Raw genomic sequence first — 20,989 nt, 5'->3', positions numbered from 1 at the left:
GGGGATGCTTTTCTTCAGCAGGGACAGGGAAACTGGTCAGAGTTCATGGGAAGATGGATGGAGCCAAATACAGGGCAATCTTAGAAGAAAACTTGTTAGAGTCTGCAAAAGACTGGGGCGAAGGTTCACCTTTCAGCAGGAGAACGACCCTAAACATACAGCCAGAGCTACAATGGAATGGCTTACATCAAAGCTTATTCATGTGCTAGAATGGGAAAAAAATGCAGCGCTAAGAAGTAATAGGAAGTTAGGGTGTAGTGAAACAATTAAGTAAGAGATGCTGTACTGAACAGTAAAGCATATGTGCAAAAACCATAAGTGAAATGAAATGAACAAACACAGTATAAAGTGTCCACATATGGTAAATGGATGATTCCAAACTCAAATTATTAAGAGGAACTGGTATGGACCAAAAAATGATGTGAAACTAGAAAATAAAGTCAATGGTGCACGGTGTGGATCTGTGACTGAGTCAACAACGGGGTACAGAACTTCCGTAGCTGTAAACCAACATCTCGATATGGGGCATCAGAATTAAAACATCAGGAAGTAAGATAAGATGGGTACTCTTACCAGATGACGTGGACTCCACTGTCATATGACATGGAGTCAATGGTGCATGGAGCCAAACCTAGGCTGGAAAACGATATCCGGAACGGTGGAACCTCTGTCTCCCTTCTTGACTTCTCTGGTGGGGTGAAGAAACATCAGGAAGGGCCGCCAACTGGATATCAGCCAATAGACCTCAAGGATGTGTTCCAAGGAGAAGCCGGGGACAGATTTGATCCAGACCCCGTGATGGAAGTAGGGCTACTGGAAGGCAGTTTCTTGCATCGGGATAATATGCAAATAAAAAATAAAAAGCTTCTGCATAGTGCAGGTAAACCAGGGATTTTTATTTCTAAAAATACCATACAAAAAATGGATAAAAATGATCACAATTAAAATAAAATCTAAGCAGCGTAAGGAAAGGGAGATCGACCGACGCGTTTCGACCAAGGGGGTCTTCAACAGGGGCCTTCCATCACGGGGTCTGGATCAAATCTGTCCCCGGCTTCTCCTTGGAACACATCCTTGAGGTCTATTGGCTGATATCCAGTTGGCGGCCCTTCCTGATGTTTCTTCACCCCACCAGAGAAGTCAAGAAGGGAGACAGAGGTTCCACCATTCCGGATATCGTTTTCCAGCCTAGGTTTGGCTCCATGCACCATTGACTCCATGTCATATGACAGTGGAGTCCACGTCATCTGGTAAGAGTACCCATCCTATCTTACTTCCTGATGTTTTCATTCTGATGCCCCATATCGAGATGTTGGTTTACAGCTACGGAAGTTCTGTACCCCGTTGTTGACTCAGTCACAGATCCACACCGTGCACCATTGACTTTATTTTCTAGTTTCACATCATTTTTTGGTCCATACCAGTTCCTCTTAATAATTTGAGTTTGGAATCATCCATTTACCATATGTGGACACTTTATACTGTGTTTGTTCATTTCATTTCACTTATGGTTTTTGCACATATGCTTTACTGTTCAGTACAGCATCTCTTACTTAATTGTTTCACTACACCCTAACTTCCTATTACTTCTTAGCGCTGCATTTTTTTCCCATTTACCAGTTATTGTTTGTCACAATGTATGCAGCTGCTGGCTCACATATATTTTATTTTTGCTATTAGAGCGCAGTGTTTTCTTATTCTCATGTGCTAGAATGGCCCAGTCAAAGTCCAGACCTAAATTTAATAGAGGATCTGTGGCAAGACTTGAAAATTGCTGTTCACAGACTCCATCTCCATCCAATCTGACAGAGCCTGAGCTATTTTGCAAAGAAGAATTAGAAAAAATGTCACTCTTTAGATATGCAAAGCTGGTAGAGACATACTCAAAAAAGACTTGTAGCTGTAATTGCAGAGAAAGGTGGTTCTACAAAGAATTGAGGGGGACTGAATACAAATGCACACCACGCTTTTCAGATATTTGTAAAAAATGTTGAAAACCATTTATCATTTTCCTTCCACTTCACAATTATGTGTCACTTTGTGTGGGTCTATCACATAAAATCCCCAAAAAATACATTTACGCTTTTGGTTGTAACATGACAAAATGTCGAAAATTTGAAGGGGTATGAATACTTTTTCAAGGCACTGTATATTTCGATGTATGCTAAGAAGTCTCTGTGGTCAAGGGAGACAATAACTGACCAAGCAGATTCATTCTGAAACTTTTGAGGATATACAAGGGCATGAAGCCTTTAAATCCAAGATGGTGAAGGCCTCTTTTATTTCTCAGAAACAGGTTTACATAAAAATTTGACACAAATGAAAAACCGAAAAAAGATCATGTGTGCTGCCACCAAACTTAAATCAACCTAATTAGAAGCAGCTGCAAACACTAAATGTGTTCCCACATTCACCAGAAGCTGAAAATCTTTCATGTGTTGTGCTAATACAAAAATTAAATATATGCTGCGCCCAAAACCTAAAACTGAAAAGTGAAAGAACATCCACAAATTGTTTTAACTCAATCTTCCATATATCATTTATTCTAATTCAGTTCTGTTAAAACAGCCACTGACTGAAATTCAGCCGATGGGGCCCTCTACAGGGAAGGGAGAGCCTCAGTGTTCGACAATGAGTCCTCTGGAGGCTGTCAATCCAAGCTCAGAAACATTAAGCATCAGAATCCACTGCAAAAGCATTCACATGCTGTTGAGGATACTCTGTATAATAGGAATATGTGATCAGTTAAGCGGCTGTCCATGTTGACTCAAAGACTGCTTCAGTAACCCTACTGTCATCGGGTCTAGGCCACAAGAGAAACGGCATGAAGTTTAAAACCATGATTGAGGCAAAAACACCAAGAAAAATACACAACGGAGGGGTTTCCCCACACTCATCCAAAACAATGCCCAGCCAGTTTGGATTTTAAATAACAAAGGCACTGTTCCCCAACAATGTCCCACAATTATGAAGAATCCTCAGCATATGTATGGAAAATGGCGGGTGAACTGGTGAACTGCCACAGCTCTGGTCACATCAGCAATGAATCCACAGATGTCTGGCCTGACTTGAATAGTGGAATCCTGTGCCAACTGGAACACAGATAGGATGTCACCGCTAAATGCAGGACTGTCACAGAGAGAACACCAGTATGCTAAATCAACTGGGAAACTCTGCACCCAAAAGCTTGAGAGACCTCCGGGGTTTTCAATATCCAACATAAATCTACCAGGAGCTGTTGATAGTAGAAAATGTTCCATTTCAAGTGAAATTAGAGAGAAAGGGGACATTCAATCCTCTGAGGACACTAAGTGCAACTGGACAAGTGTACTACATAAGTCTTGCTATAGTCTTGCTATAGTCTGATGCCTTGTACACACAATCGGACTTTCCGCCAACAAAACCGTGGAATTTTGTCCGAAGGGTGTTGGTTCAAACTTGTCTTGCATACACATGGCCACACAAATGTTGGCCAACAATTACGATCGTAGTGAAGTACTACATGGTTTTTCAGCTCTTTAGCGCCACCCTTTGGGCTCCTTCTGCTAATTTTGTGTTAGTAGAAGTTTGGTGAGTGTTGATTCAGACTTTTCTTTTTGTGTTTTTCATTTAGCGCTTTTCAGTTTGCGCTTTTCATTTCGTGCTTTTCAGTTCGTTTCTGAATGGCCGTTCGTCAACCAGGCATGTTGCGGAATCGGTGGAGATAACGTGTTATTTATTATTGGCCTTGGAGTTATTGCTTTGATATTTTTTTTTGGTTGAATAATGATTTGGTATATTGTCTATATTTTTGGATGCATAGAATGCACTTTTGGTTAAGTTCTATTGGCAGATAGCATGTCTAATTTTTTTTTTTTTTTAATGCACAATAAAAACATTGTGTAGAATAATACTTGACTATGTGTTTTACTTCAAATGACAGTTTGAGAGTAGGCAGTTACATTTTAAAAAATACAATGTATAATTGACAAGGGACACCAACACAGTTGTATCTTTGATCTTATAAACTAGGGGATAATGGTGTTGTGGTAACCTACACAAATAAAAAAAATAAACTAATTATAATATTATTCTTAATATCACTAGAAAAAAAAGCCTTTGAAAATTTGTTTGCAAACCTTTTTGACAAGGAAAATTTGTTTGCAATAACTCCATCAGTATCACCAGCAAAGCAGCTTCATTATTATCCCATTAAAGAAGAAGAGAACTGAGAGCTGCATTTGGGGATTTCAAAATTTGTCACGTCACGAATGTTAAATCTCCAATACAAACACTAGTTTACAAGACTGACCGCTTCTACTTTGGACTTTTGTCCGACAGACTTGTGTACACACGATCGGAAAATCCGACAACACATATTTGTTGGCGGAACATTTGAGAACATGCTAGCCAACATTTGTTGCCGAAAGTCTGACAACAATTGTCCGTTGGAGCATACACACGGTCGGATTTTCCGCAAACAGCCTGACATCCAACATTTCCCATCAGAAAATATGATCGTGTGTACGGGGCTTTAGAGTTTTGCCACACTACCATTTTATCAATGTATTCTGCAAGCTTTGTAACAATTATTGCATGCATGTCAAAATGGTGTTTTATGGGCCACATGCGGCCCTCTGGGTTCAAGTACCAGAGAAAAAGAATGCACCCCAAACTGTAATGCAGTTGTTAACTTATTGTTTTACTCTGTGAAATTCCTAGGTGTCATATTCTTTTTCTGGACAGCAGACATAACGTTGCCTCTTAAAGGTTTAATCCTCTCAGCTCAGCCTACTGTTTTATATTTGATATGCCTGAATTAATGTTATTTTTAAGCCAGTCATATATGAATTGAAATCTGACCGGTTCAGCAAGGACTGGCCGAATTCAGATCCATTAATGGGCACTGTGGTTGTAGAGAAGTCAATCTAGATTAAGAAGAAAATTGAAAAACTCCGCCCTCAGATTTTCTATCTATATCAGACATTATTTGAACTTGGCCTTTAAGGAGTTCAACTTATGTAACTATGCAAAACTTTTTTTCAAAAGTTTCAGTGTGTTGACAAAAGACTTTAGCCAGACCGGCTATCAAAAATTTATTTCAACAAGTTTTTTTTTTAACTGAAATCACACACAAAAAAGAAAAAAGAAATACAACTTTACCTTTCATTTCCTGTTTTTCAATTTCTTTAATGGATTGAACAAAGGCAGCCTGGCTCTCTGTAAGCATCCAACTTTTATATAATACTGTAGCTTGTATAATGTACTTGTGTGCCTGCAGAAATAGAAGGAATCAAAGATAACTCAAACTTTCAAATTTGTGAGATTTAAAAAAAGATATATATATATATATATATATATATATATATATATATTACTGGAGGCTGTTGCTTTATCCTGACTATTATACTAGGACAATCCTGTTCATACATAAAGTTTCAGAATCTGCCTTCTGTACATAGGAGGCAATATTACATTGTAATACCTTTGATCTTCTATTTTTCTTCAACAAGAGTATACTATTTTAAGGAAATCTGAGAGAAATATTTAGGTTACAATTGCTCACTTGGCTGCCATGCATGTATTCAATACTTTCTAAGTCATTGGCCTTGAACAAGTATATAGATCAGCTGCTTTGACTACACTTGACTTTGCTTGTTTCATTGTTGTTCTAAATCCATAGGTCAACTATTGAAGCCAAAAGCTGCCAGGGAACTAGCATTTTTTAAAGAAGGTAAGTTATGCCACATTACATTACATATTTTTTTTAGTACGGGTTTCCTTTAAAGAAACTCTGTTGCAAAATAAAAGGTCTGTTGTAAAATAAAAAAGCAGTTTGTAAAAGAATTGTTATAATAATTATTAGTCCTATTACTGGTGACTCAAATCTTTGGTTTCTTACAGATCATTGGTCGTTGCAGGTGTGTTAGAAGCCTGTGCATTCATGTGATACCAACTGGCTGCTAAATCATTGCAGAGACAGATTAGCAACATGAAAGCCAGCAGGACAGCTACAGTTAGTCTGCAGCAAAGGACCATCTGAAACACTTGAAATTGTTAGATGCTGAAGATTCCAGTGGTTTGTGTAGCTATGCAGGAGTGCAACACTGGTGTCACTTGTGGTAGGACTGCTAAGTTTAATTACTCTTGTTTTACAGGCTGTTTTAAAAAATAGCAACAGAGTAACTTAAAGTCCGTTACAGAGCTGACTACAAAGTATTTGCAACAATTACAGCCTAGAAAGAAAGCATAATGTACCCTATAATTAATTCTCCATGCCACACAGAATAGTTTTAGCTTTCACAGTTGTCTGCAATCTAAACTATGTAAACCCATATATTGCTTGCCCCTTTATGCAGTAATTGACTGTGATGGGTCCCAATCACTTTAATGCTTTAGATGTGGCTATTCAAGTAAAAATGTTAACACTTGATTGATCCTCTAGTATAATTGGACCCAGTCTTATATTTTTATAATCTTTATAATCTGTCCAAATGAATGATGTTGTTAAACTAGCAGGGATAACTTCCATTGCACTGTGCATTAAATCACATTTAATAAGATCATGGCCATTACAGAAAAGAAAGGCTTATTTCTATCAACTGAAATCTGAAAACTGATTCATATTATGTCTATCCATTTCAAGGTTCCTATTCAGTATTAGAAGCCATTACCATAACAGCCCAGTTTCTTTAACAGTGTAATTGCAATCAATAATAGGCATAAAAATAATTTCATAGTGTTTTATTACCAAAAGAAAAAAGTTCACACATAATGTTCAGAGGTCATTTAAAAAGTTTTTAGGTTGCAAAGATAATGCAATAACTGAGCTTATTTTTACCAATATTCCCTTTGTCTAGCTTGGTTTTGACACTGCCATTATATATGGAATTAAAATTCCATAATTTAATATAGTTTCTTAAAAGGTATCCATACTGTGGCACCCCGCTTGGGTGCTTCCTTTCCGTCAAACAGTGCCTCCTTTCCTCCAAACTGTTCTGAGCAGACCGAGATGTACCAGCCTTTTACCCCAATCATCATACACAGACGATTCCAAAAGAATGACTGTTTATTGAAGCTCAGGCACATACTTTATACCCCACATGAGGACATCCCTCTCCTGATCATATTACCCTAACAATGCAAACTGTAAACAGGAATATAATTAACAGCTAACGATGATCCTAATTAAACAGTAAATTAATTAAACAGTAAGTTAATCAACAAACATAACATCCCACAATAATTTGGTAACAAGTTAAAGTGGTCACCAGATTAATCTCATCTTAAAGAGATGATCAGACAGACAGAAACAATAGAACAATGGGAAAGACCTACTTAACAATAAACACATAACAAACCCCCCCCACCTCAGAATATCTGGGCAACAGTCTATGAGACAAACACCTACATGTTCCAGCAGTCTGAAAAAGGTGGAATTAATTTACCTTAATAGATTTCTTAAGGGATATTGTATATAAATATTTCTGTCTCAAGCGGAGGGGCTTCTCCAACCCAGTCTGCAGGAGCGCCACCATATTCCCTCTGACCATTACCCTGTACAAGATTAATATTACCTCTTTCCATCTACTCCATGCAGAAGGGAAGCTTTATTGTCCTTATTCAGAGAAGTAATCCTAACCACGCCCTCAGTGACCATTACATTATTGTCCATCATTGGAGAATGATCCTCTCTCTCTATGAGCCGTAATCAGTGGGGAGGAGGCTTGCCCCTAGTCCTCTCCAAAAGCCCCTGTCCTGGTTGGGTCTGTCACAGGTATCCATAATTTGCAATAGGTATAACTGGGGTTGCATGATCAAATATTCAGTCTCTGATTAGGACAGGGACAAAAACGGTGCCATTGTCCTCCAGGCTGGGGTTTGGATATGGGGCTAGCAACCCATTCTTGTAAAAATCATTAGCATTTTATTGGATTTATGCACATTGACAGTTGACTATGTTTTTTCCTCTGCAAAAATTAAGTGTCTACAAAGTATTTATACAGGAAATAAAAATGATTTTCTCTGCAATATCAACTTCCTTTCTGCAGTTACATTTTTTTTTTAAGTATTAGATAGAGAGTAGTCTTAAGAAATATGCCAGGCGTCTATTCATTTCTGGTGCTCCCAAATCGTTTTTTCCTTGCCTTCCACTGCTGTGATTATTACTACCATGGTTTAATTAATTCAGAATGAAGTGGTCAAAATCAACAGAATAAACAGCGCCATCAGTTCTCACCGGCTGTGGGGTGGGTGTTTTCTCTTCATTGCTTTCATTCTCTTCTATACGTTGTATTGCAGCTGTACTGCCAGGTCTTGATGAAGGCTTGCTGTTTCTCTGGCTTCCACCTGAGCCATTCCTCCCTTTCTTTGTTCCATTTGACAAAACCTGGCTTTTGCTTGCTGTTATAAGAGATATTCATTTATAAAAATGTCAGTATGTGGGGAGAAGTCAGCAGTTTGAGCAATCAACATCACTCCCATGTCTAAAAGCGCTGGGCACAGACTTTCTTTACACAGGATATCAATGACATTGCATATATATATATAAAGGGTTCTATCAGACTTCAATTAAGTCTGAGGTCTTATAGCAGCCAAGAGTTCCTAAGCTAACTTCTCAGTAAGCGTTAAAGTGGTTGTAAATGCATTCTTTGCATTAAGGTAAAAAAACCTTACAATAGCGGCAACCCCCCACCCACCCCCCTTAAACACTTACCTGAATCCTGCATGAATCCAGCACTGTGCCCAGCTTCAGTTCTTCTCTCCCCTCTTCCTTCTCTCACAAGCTTCGCTGTCAGTCAAATCATATGAGAAGGGAGCAGTGGGTGGGGCAAGCCTAGCTGTGTGTCTATGGACGGACACAGCCTGGCTTGGGAGCGAGCCAGCACTTCTGCACCATAGCAAGAGGCTTGAGGAAGAGGAGAGGAGCATGGAGTGCTGGTGGGGGACTCCAGAAGAGGAGGTTTGTTGCCGCTCTGTCCAATACCATTGAACAGAGCAGGCAAGTATAACATGTTTGTTATTTTAAGAAAAAAAACTGCCTTTACAACCACTTTACATTTAGTAATGGCTGATTACTATCTTTTAGAGTCCTTTCGCATTGATTCATTTCAGTTATGTGTTTAGCTGCTTTCACACTGCTCCTCTGCTAAAATGCAGAATGGTCAGCTTTTTTCAAGTGAAAAAATGATCAAAAACTAATCTCTGCGAATGGCCCTACCACGCAGCAAAAATGCAGCAAGCAGGACTTTTATGCAACTGAAATGCAACTGACCGGTACAAAGAGTTACAGGATTTAAAGGAATGTATTTTTTATGCATTTTTCTTCCTGAAATACTGACCAGAATCTGATCAGTGTGAAAGGGCATCTAATTATGCTTTTATGTTATTTTTAGGTCAATTGATGGCTGCCTTATATATATTTGAAGGTTATTTAAATCTCAAAGCTAAGCTTCTCTGATATGTTCCTTTTTGCTTGGTTAAATTTACTAATGAAAGTGCTTTATTAACTACTTCCTGACCGTACTGCGGCAGGTCGGCTTATTGCGCGAAAAGACGTACCTGTATGTCACTTTGTGGGGGCTCGCACTGATCGGACAGAGGGAGAGCCAATCAGTGGGTTCAGCAGGACCGGATGTACGCCGGCCACCCGTTATTGTTGCCCAGAGAGGCAGAACGGCGATCTGCCTATGTAAACAAGGCAGATCGCCGTTCTGACAGGAAATAAGATAGAGATCTTGTGTTCCTGCTAAGCAGGAACATAGATCTCTGTTTTCATCCAGTCAGACCATCCCCCACACAGTTAGCAAGTACCCCCGAATGACACACGTAACCCTTTGATCGCCCCTGATGTTAACCCCTTCCCTGCCAGTGTCATTAGTACAGTAACAGTGCATATTTTTAGCACTGATCACTCTAATAATGTCACTGGTTTCAAAAAAAGTGTCAAAAGTGTCAGTTAGGTGTCCGATATGTCCGCTGCAATGTTGCAGTCCCGCTAAAAATCGCTCATCACCACCACTAGTAAAAAAAAAAAGCTTATGTAGCAGAATACATATTGGCCTAAATTAATGAAGAAATTAGATTTTTAAAAATTTTTTATTTAATGTGTTTTATAGCAGAAAGTAAAAAATATTTACTTATTTATTTCAGAATTGTCGCTCTTGTTTTGTTTATAGCACAAAAAGTAGCATCTGAGGTGATCAAATACCACCAAAAGAAAGCTCTATTTGTGGGAAAAAAAGGACATCAATTTTATTTGGGTACAGCATTGCATGACCGCGTAATTGTCAGTTAAATTAACGAGGTGCCGTATCGCAAAAAATGGCCTGGTCATTGAGGGGTAAAACCTTCTGGGGCTGAAGGGGTTAAACTTCCTGTACTCCCTGCCAGTCAGAGGCGTAACTAGAACCTTGCAATCTTAAATATTCAGATTATACTATTCTATTTTTTCTATTTTTTTCTTGTTTCTCAGTTCTGATAAAAAGGGAGTTTTTTGAAATACTTGAAATACTTTAGCTTTTTGTTTTATCTGTGTCATGACAATTACAACTTTTACTGGACTTATGCAAGCTTTGTGGTACTCTCATCCTTTCAGTACTCTACAATACTAATTTTTGTCATTTTTAATATCAGTATTCGGCATAGTAGAGGAAGAGGCATTGCACAGTGCTATAAATAAAAAACGTAAAGCTTCCAGATAGGAGTTAAGACTAATCTGTTCTAATGCTTAGACTGTAGTAGGAAAAAGCAAATGTTAAAGTTCTAGATATGGTATCTGCATAAAAAAATGAGTTGAGTTGAATTACACATTTTTGGCAGGTAAAACACAGTTTGTAGACTGATTATTCAACTATGTATTTAGCTGTTTGCCTACACTTACTTGTTAACATTAGATATATATTTCTTTAGCTACAGATATTCACAGAACTTATTTTTTTCAGTTAAAACATTTTTCACAATTCATAACCACAAATGAATAAATTACACATTTAAATGTCTATTTGCATGTTGTATAGAAATAGAAGCTGATAGAAAAATACTTACAATAAGAACTTAAAGGTCTTTCATTGGACAAAAAACAAAATGCAGGAATCACTGCTTGACCTTTGCCGGTGACACTTGCAACTTCTTCATCATTATCAAAGATCTGCACCTTCATGAATACATCTGACTTTGAGGTATGTACGTGAACTGTTGCAATATGCTCTATTGCTGCTTTTACGATGTACCTTTTATCACAAGGGCAGAACACAGAATTCATTAAGTTACAGAAACAGCACAGACAGGAAATGTCCTTCTGACAGATTTTGACAGGAGATTTATGGCTTTGTACAAAGAATGAATAACCTATGTGTTGAGAATTTTATCTAAAGATGAAACAGAATACTTTGCATAATTGTCTAGTCTAAACTGAAAGTATAATTGCATAAATCTCTTCAATACAAAAAACCAAGTTCAGTAACAAAATATGACATTGAAAAAGGAAGAAAAAATGAGTACATGGCTGACCCAGCCTGATTTCAGCTTTTACAACTCTCATCACATCACATCTTCACTTAATTTCCTTGATAACAAAAAGTCTTATCCAAAAAAAAGAGTTCTTGTCCTTTTGTGCAGCAACCCATTGCAACCGATCAGCATGTAGAAATTGGCATTTAAGAATAAGTACTGAATACATTTAAATAGTTGCAGAGACCAAGTGACTGCTTGTAACTAAATCACAGGCCAGATCACTGGGCAATAAAAAAAAGATTGGCTTTACAGAAAAATGTGATAAAACAGGTCATCATCTGAACAATTGGGGGACATTTAAAAAATGGTGAATGTGAGGAGTTAATATATTTAAATTTTCACGTTGTAGTTCCCAGGCATCCATCTAATGAAAATTCCATTTACACTTACCTAAATATCACATCTTTGCTTTGAGGTATGTAGTAGTCTCTGATTTCTTTTGCAGAAAAAGAATTGTTTACCGTGTCACGGGCCAGTGAAGGTAAAGGGCAACAGGCACCAATAAGCCTTAATCTCCATTTCCCAGCTGATAAAGCAAACTCCCCAGTATGTGCCTCTGCCATAAATGTGTATCCCTTCTGTAACATGAACATAAACAATTTTTTACTCTAAAGACAAAAGAAATAAAGTAAAAATAGTATTTCTGATCCACAGAGTGTTTTTTTTTAAACTATAGTATACTTATGCTGTTAGTATGAAAAAAATGCTGTTAGGAAACTCACTTATTTGCTTTATACTAGTAAACTGCTAGGTGGAAGGTGGAAGCACAGAAGGTGGAAGGTGGAAGCACTGAAGGACTTTGCGATAAAATATTGTCAGGATGGGCATGCCAGTAGAAAAGATAACTCCTCTGGGTGGACTTTTGTGCACAGGCTAAAACATATTCCCTTTCTTGCTTGCAAGAATTAGGCACTGGCTAATGCATACAGTGGGGACGGAAAGTATTCAGATCCCCTTAAATTTTTCACTCTTTGTTATATTGCAGCCATTTGCTAAAATCATTTAAGTTCATTTTTTTTCCTCATTAATGTACACACAGCACCCCATATTGACAGAAAAACACAGAATTGTTGACATTTTTGCAGATTTATTAAAAAAGAAAAACTGAAATATCACATGGTCCTAAGTATTCAGACCCTTTGCTGTGACACTCATATATTTAACTCAGGTGCTGTCCATTTCTTCTGATCATCCTTGAGATGGTTCTACACCTTCATTTGAGTCCAGTTCTGTTTGATTATACTGATTGGACTTGATTAGGAAAGCCACACACCTGTCTATACAAGACCTTACAGCTCACAGTGCATGTCAGAGCAAATGAGATTCCTGAGGTCAAAGAAACTGCCTGAAGAGCTCAGAGACAGAATTGTGGCAAGGCACAGATCTGGCCAAGGTTACAAAAAAATTCTGCTGCACTTAAGGTTCCTAAGAGCACAGTGGCCTCCATAATCCTTAAATGGAAGATGTTTGGGATGACCAGAACCCTTCCTAGAGCTGGCCGTCCGGCCAAACTGAGCTATCTGGGGAGAAGAGCCTTGGTGAGAGAGGTAAAGAAGAACCCAAAGATCACTGTGGCTGAGTTCCAGAGATGCAGACGGGAGATGGGAGAAGGTTGTAGAATGTCAACCATCACTACAGTCCTCCACCAGTCGGGGCTTTATGGCAGGGTGGCCTGACGGAAGCCTCTCCTTAGTGCAAGACACATGAAAGCCCGCATGGAGTTTGCTAAAAAACACCCGAAGGACTCCAAGATGGTGAGAAATAAGATTCTCTGGTCTGATGAGACCAAGATAGAACTTTTTGGCCTTAATTCTAAGCGGTATGTGTGGAGAAAACCAGGCACTGCTCATCACCTGTCCAATACAGTCCTAACAGTAAAGCATGGTGGTGGCAGCATCATGCTGTGGGGGTGTTTTTCAGCTGCAGGGGCAGGAAGACTGGTTGCAATCGAGGGAAAGATGAATGCGGCCAAGTACAGGGATATCCTGGACAGAAACCTTCTCCAGAGTGCTCAGGACCTCAGACTGGGCCGAAGGTTTACCTTCCAACAAGACAATGACCCTAAGCATACAGCTAAAATGCCAAAATAATGAAGAAGTGGCTTCACAACAACTCTGTGACTGTTCTTGAATGGCCCAGCCAGAGCCCTGACTTAAACTCAATTGGCAATCTCTGGAGAGACCTAAAAATGGCTGTCCACCAACGTTTACCATCCAACCTGACAGAACTTGAGAGGATCTGCAAGGAGGAATGGCAGAGGATCCCCAAATCCAGGTGTGAAAAACTTGTTCCATCTTTCCCAAAAAGACTCATGGCTGTATTAGATCAAAAGGGTGCTTCTACTAAATACTGAGAAAAGGGTCTGAATACTTAGGACCATGTGATATTTCAGTTTTTCTTTTTTAATAAATCTGCAAAAATGTGAACAATTCTGTGTTTTTCGGTCAATATGGGGTGCTGTGTGTACATTAATGAGGAAAAAAAAATAACTTAAATGATTTTAGCAAATGGCTGCAATATAACAAAGAGTGAAAAATTTAAGGGGGTCTGAATACTTTCCATCCCCACTGTATGCGCAAACTTGCGCACACACACGAGCCATTGCGCATTCCTGTGACAGATGCTGCCACCAAATGTACTATTTAAACTCAGCCAGTGCTCAGAACCAGTACTGATTTGTCTTCAGCATCCTGTGTAACCTGTGATCCTGGGAATCTGTACCCCACTTCCAGTTGGTGACCTGGCTTGTCTTGACTATTCTCTGAACTCCACCTGTATTGACCTCCCCTTGTCCCCTGACCTCTGCTTCTGTCATCTCCTTTGCCTTGTAATTCACTGATCAGTTCCAGACCCGGCTTGTTTCTTGACCATGCTCCTGTCTGTGACCTGTACCATTCTGTCTGTGAATTACCCGGCCTGCCAGACTCTGCTACTATGTCTGCTATCGCCAGTACCAGCTGCCTGTCTGATGACTTTTACTGCCCAGATTGGACACCTGCTCTGCTGCTAGCAAGACCCGCAGGCACTCTTACCATGTACTTCTGCGCCTGTCTATACTATCAGGGGTTCCCGAGTCAGAGGTTTAAGAGAGGCCTTCCGCATTATATCAGGCTCTACTAACAGGTATGTGATACATATGATGTGGATTAGTATATAATTAGTAGGGTAGAAACTACAGCAGCCAATCAATATTCATTCTTTTCCAACCAAATTTACAGTATCTCACAAAAGTGAGTACACCCCTCACATTTTTGTAAATATTTTATTATATCTTTTCATGTGACAACACTGAAGAAATTATACTTTGCTACAATGTAAAGTAGTGAGTGTACAGCTTGTATAACAGTGTAGATTTTCTGTCCCCTCAAAATAACTCAACACACAGCCATTAATGTCTAAACCGCTTGCAACAAAAAGGTGTGGTAAATTTGGTTGAAATGGTATGTATTTGCAATGCTCATTTAGACTCTGGTGAATAGAACTCTACACAAATTCAATGTATATGAACTTTACAGAACAAATTATGGTTAATTTCACCTTATTCAAAAAAATATATAAATTCATCACAATAATATTTCTAATATAAAAACAGATATGAAGCAGAGGCATTGCATCTGAAGGTGCATTTCCCACATCTACAGAATAGCAATGTGTGCTTTCCGCAGGATAGAAGCTTTAGGGTGCCTTGTTTCTTTTGCTAAAAACTATGGATGAATAAATGTAATGTATTCACAGTAGGGAATTCTTAGATATGCCTTTACTCAGTGCCCCCAGAGAGTGACAGCTTTTGAAAGTACATGCATGTACTATTCTGTGCTTTTAAATAAAACAACGCTGATGTTTATCCAACACTTTTAAATAAAAGAGAATTATTGTATTTTATCTAAAAATTCAAAAGCCCAGCACCAGCTACAGTAAAACATACAGCCACTTTCAGGATTTTATCCATGTCTCTCCCTATTGAGTAGATTTCTTGTCAGGATATAGCGAGTAACAGAAAAATTATCCAGCATGGTCATAGACAAAGGCAAAACATTTTAGTAGAGTGAAGGCTTGTATTGATGCCTGTGTCTTCCTGTTCTGGTGAGAACTCACAGGAGACACAGGAAGTGAGGGGAAGTCAGAAAAGAAAACTTGAGAGAAATAGACACTCTATTCAAAAATAGAAAATAATATCTTTTTTTTTAAATTAAAATCAAGTTTCAGAAAGAACATAAATATAATGATGAATTCAAAAGATGGGGGGATGGTAATATTTTACTCAACAATTTTATTGGTCTTACAGCTGTACAATATATGTCTCCTGAAACAAAAAAATTCTGGGAAGTTCTAGTTACACTTTTTTTTAGATATACACATATGTTGAAAGAGAACCATACTTTATGTACAGTTTGTAATTACAAATACATACATAGGGCAGTCATATTTGTTTATTATACAAGTTGGTTCTGCTTCCTATTTGTAGTAATTCACAATGGTTGTGCCTTTCTGATTCTCTTATCTTGCTGTAATTCTTGCTTTTCCACCAGCCAATGCCTGGCTTATGAAAAACAACAGACTCTCTGTAACCTCTGATATTCTTTGATCTGAAAATAAAAAGGAGCCAAAGGAACAAAATAATTCTTTTGATTTCTAGATCGAAGAATGTCAGGAGATTTCCTGAAGATGACAATGGAAAGTGGATTATGGTGAAACTTGCCTAGAGCATAGAGAAAGTCTCCATTGTAAGAAATTTGTATACCTGGTACCAACAGCAGATGTTTGGAATTCACCAGAGTCAGTGGTATTCTGTGATTAAAAAGGTTCACTTTAAATGAAACATATATTAACAAAACCTCTAAAAGAAGCAGGCTGTTATTTGAAAAGATCAGAAGATCTTTAATAAAATCTTGCAGCCACTGGCAGTGACAAGTTTAATGTCCCCCGCACTTTAAAAGAAGAAGGTTAAATATCTTTATTTCCAAGGGTCCTCTGGCTGACCTGGGGACGTCATGGGTCCTCCCTTATTCTTCTTCCTCCCAAAACATATTACGCTATGGGTTTACCTTTATTATTTTTACATGTGTATGAGGTGATGGGGCAGAGGAACTGAAAAAGGAAGGAGAGATATACCAACTGAGGATCTGAGGTCCACTGTCTCAGCCAGTGTGTGCTGTGAAAGCTGGTTACCCCTTTGTGGGGAGAGCTCTATGGTGAGTGCGGCAAAAAAGGGGCAGCGTGATTTGGAGCACCAGCGCAACGCATACAATTATGAATATACACAGCTGTTGAAGCACCTGTCACTTTATGTTGCAAATAATTACATATGGACATATTATATTGTTAAACCTTGGGTATATACAGTGCATTGAAAAAGTATTCATACCCCTTCAAATTATCCACATTTTGTCATGTTACAACCAAAAACATAAATGTATTGTATTGGAATTTTGTGTGATAGACCAACAGAAAGTGGCACATAATTGTGAAGTGGAAAGAAAATGATAAATGGTTTTCCAATTTTTTTTACAAATAAATATCTGAAAAGCGTGGCGTGCATTTGTTTTCAGCCCCCTTTACTCTGATACCCCTAACTAAAATCTAGTGGAACCAATGGCCCATGATTATGCTGGCCCATGATAACTCTGGAGGAGCTGCAGAGATCCACAGCTCAGGTGGGAGAATCTGTCCACAGGACAACTATTAGTCGTGCACGCCACAAATCTGGCCTTTATGGAAGAGTGGCAAGAAGAAAGCCATTGTTAAAAGGAAGCCATAAGAAGTTCCGTTTGCAGAAGCCATGTGAGGGACACAGCAAACATGTGGAAGAAGGTGTTCTGGTCAGATGAGACCAAAATTGAACTTTTTGACCTTAAAGCAAAACCCTATGTGTGGTAGAAAACTAACACTGCACATAACCCTGAACACACCATTCCCACCATGAAACATGGTGGTGGCAGCATCATGTTGTGGGGATGCTTTTCTTCAGCAGGGACAGGGAAGCTGGTCAGAGTTGATAGGAAGATGGATGTAGCCAAATACAGGGCAGTCTTAGAAGAAAACCTGTTCGAGTCTGCCGAAGATTTTAAACTGGGGCAGAGGTTCACCTTCCAGCAGGGCAATAACCCTAAACATACAGCCAGAGCTAATATGGATAGGTTTAGGTAAAAGCATATTCATATGTTAGAATGGCACAGTCAAAGTCCAGACCTAAATCCAATTTAGAATCTGTGGCAAGACTTGTGCAGGCTGGTAGAGACATCCACAAAAAGATTTGCAGCTGTAATTGCAGCAAAAGGTGGTTTTACAAAGTATTGACTGAATACAAATTGGGTCTTCTTTTTTTGTCCTCACTCCGGACGCCTTTTAAAGTTTACTTTTATTATTCATTTAATTAATTAATTATTTTTTTTTTTTTTTTCTCCATCCACCATCCATCCTGTTCGGGTTCAGCCTTTCCCGGTTCAGAAGACCCCCCATATAGGCTGTAACTCTCCTGAGGAGGTGGGTTCCCGTGGTGCTGGGATTGTATGGTACAGTAAAAATGACTGTGTATTACTGTCAAAGGTCACTGGCAGTATAAATGACTGTATATACCTTCGTTAGGCAGGTGCTGGCACTCTCTGCTTCCATGTTTTTGTGTGTTCAGGCAGTGGTTTGGCTCTCTGGGACTTGTAGTTCACCGCCTCCACATGTATTCCTTTCAGGAAGCTCAGAGTTGAGCAGGTGAGATCAGAGGTAGCTTCCTCTTTGGGTTTCCTAGCAAACACCAGAATGCTCACTGCTGATTTGCAGCAGGCTCTGTCTTCTAGGCTAATCTCAACCTCCAGCTGATCAATCTGCTACTCTGCTCTGCTCTGGTAAGCCTCCTTCCAGGACTCTCATTACTTACTGCTGTGTTACTTGTCTGTCAGAGTGTTTTTATTATCCTGTGCCTTATAGATCTGGGGAATTTTGCCTGCCTGCCTAGCTGCCTTAGCATTGAAGATGCGGATGGAGAAGTTTATTTTAATTGTATTTATTTATTTATTTTTTGTTTAAAGAGAGAGAAGGGCCCAGGGCGGGATAAACGCCCGCAAAGAGATTCCAAATCAGCATTCCAGCCTCAAAAGAGTAAAAAAGGGACTAGACATGACAAATCCTAGAGTTGCATGCAGCTGGATAGACGCCCGTTGTCACAGCATTTCAGATCTCCCTCGCTCTTACCTCACTTTAGTCGCTCGGACCCGAGCCAAGAGAGGTCAAGACATCAGACAGCCTCCAGAAAGGGCAAATCCGGGCGCAGACACAGAAGAACATCCTCTTCTTCGGATAGGTCTTCATTGCAGAAGAAAGATCCTGTTGGGCCTGCTCAACTGAGGTCCTCAGAGGAAAACGGGTATGTGCATCTTGCTTCAAGGAGGCAGCTCAGGACAATGCTGTGAAAGCAGGCTAGGTTAAATCCTACATTAAGCACGCAGTCAAGGAAGGGTTAAAGAGTGTTTCAAGGAATCCTGCTCATCCTGCTGTATCTTCAGCATCTGCAGATTCAGATCATGTGTTTTCAGTGCGTTTTAACTCTGAAGGATGCTCTGTTCAGGTCTTGGAACTTCCCTTTGGTGTATGTGTTCCCGCCGCTTCCATTGGCTCTCAAAATCCTGCTGAAGATTCAGTGAGAAAGGGTCACAGCAATAGTAGTCCTACCTTACTGGCTCAGGGAGCCGTGGTTCCCTCTGGCTTGGAGGATAAAGTTGGGCTCACCAATCCCACTGCTTCCTTGTCAAAATCTCCTTCTGCAGAGTGGGGCCTGACACCCGAACCGCAGGATGAAGTTAATGACTTGGAAGTGAGAGGGGCCTTAACTGGCTTGGGTCTCTTGGGTGGTGTAGTGGAGACATTATTACAGGCTCATAAGAGGTCCACGAGTGTAACCTATCACCGGATCTGGAATACTACAAAAAGGGGTTGGGACCTTGGATCTCTTCAGTATCTAACATTTTGGAGTTTCTGCAGAGTAGTCTCTAAGGGTTAGCTTATAATTCCCTGAAGGGTCAAATCCCCACCTTGTCGGCTATGTCGTGTACAAGATATGCTCTACATCCGTTGGTAATCTGATTTTTAGGGGCAGCCATAGAAATCAGACCTCCATTGAAATCATTTTTTTCCAAAAGAGGGCTTAACACTAGTCTTGGGAACATTGCTGGTTCCTCCGTTTGATTAAGATTTCTCTTGTTCATTATTTCTTTTAACAGTTTTTTGTTTTTTACTAGCCGTTGCCTCGGCCAGAAGAGTCTCCGAGTTGTGCGCCTTCTCATCTAAAGAACCATATTGTTTGGTGCTCCCAGACAACATAGTCCTTAGGCCGATACCGAGCTTTCTACCTAAGGTGGCCACATAGTTTTGTATGAACTGGGAGGTCATTCTCCCAGCCTTTCCAGCAGATACAGCTGATGATGAGTGGAGTAGGTTAGACCTGGTCTCTGCGGTTTCAATCTACCTGAAATGAACTAAAAGCTTTTGAAAACAAGATCAGCTGTAGGTGTTCACAGTGGGGCCTAAAAAAGGGTATGCCAGCAACATCCAGAGTTGTGTCTTCCTGGTTTGTCAAGACCATACATATTGCATACGAAACGCTGGGCCTTCCTCCTCCTTCAGAGATCAAAGTACATTCGACGAGGGGTATGGCACCATACACGAAGGTCTCCCCTGAGGTAGTTTGCAGAGCAGCAAGCTCGAGCGCACTCAACACCTTTTATTAGTCATTACAGGCTTAATATGGCTTGTCTGCCTGAGGAAACATTTGGCTCTACGGTTATTACGGCGGCTGTTGCCCATTAAAAATTTGAGTAGCATTGCATTGAGGGTTTAGCTTATTTTTTATTTTTTGCCTTCCGCCCTTCTTAATATTGCTTTGTACATCCCATAGTAGGCTGACATGGGGAGGTCCAGGATTAAGGAAAATTGTTATCCATACTTACTGTAATTTTCCTTTCCTGGATCCTCCCCATGTCAGCCGGGGATTCCCACCCAGTTTATCCATCGCGAGGCGGGGCTTTTTTTTTTTTTAACACTGGTGTGGGCAGACAGCCACCCTTTATGGGCTAAAAAAGAGGTGGTCCTGAAGGGGTCAGAGGGGGCGGAGCTGACCCATAGTAGGCTGACATGGGGAGGGTCCAGGAAAGGAAAATTACGGTAAGTATGGATAACAATTTTCCTTAATCATTTTCCTTCCACTTCACAATTATGTGCCACTTTGTGTTGGTCTATCACATAAAATCCCCCAAAAAATACATTTATGTTTTTGGTTGTAACATGACAAAATGCGGAAAATTTCAAGGAGTATGAATACTTTTTCAAGGCACTGTACTTAGCACTTTTTACAGGTTTATGAATTTATCTCACTTTTGCATCTATGTCTGCTAATATTTGTATGTATTTATTTAATTAAGTAAGGTTATAGCACTATAGGAACTTTGTTGGTACCTAACTGGTATCTGGAGAGTATATACAGTATCTCAGAAAAGTGAGTACACCCCTT

General features: G+C 39.6%; 1 protein-coding gene across 4 annotated transcripts in view; it reads right to left on the bottom strand.

Moving 5' to 3' along the window:
- Positions 1-20,989, bottom strand: part of ADGB (androglobin) — a 505,879-nt gene that overhangs the window by 75,427 nt on the left and 409,463 nt on the right. For 2 of the 4 annotated variants that reach the window (XM_073627819.1, XM_073627821.1), the window contains 4 exons: positions 11,884-12,101; positions 11,026-11,210; positions 8,219-8,382; positions 5,143-5,254 (listed from right to left, as the gene is read on the bottom strand). In XM_073627819.1, the coding sequence (XP_073483920.1) occupies positions 5,143-5,254; positions 8,219-8,382; positions 11,026-11,210; positions 11,884-12,101 (679 nt within the window). The remainder of the gene's footprint in view (positions 1-5,142; positions 5,255-8,218; positions 8,383-11,025; positions 11,211-11,883; positions 12,102-20,989) is intronic. The other 2 variants (XM_073627820.1, XM_073627822.1) reach the window with 1 other exon arrangement.

Source organism: Aquarana catesbeiana, linkage group LG04, assembly GCF_042186555.1.
Source record: "Aquarana catesbeiana isolate 2022-GZ linkage group LG04, ASM4218655v1, whole genome shotgun sequence".
NCBI classification, from domain to species: Eukaryota; Metazoa; Chordata; class Amphibia; order Anura; family Ranidae; genus Aquarana; species Aquarana catesbeiana.
Note: the sequence above shows the minus strand (reverse complement) of the source record. Positions and strands in the feature narration are given on the sequence as shown.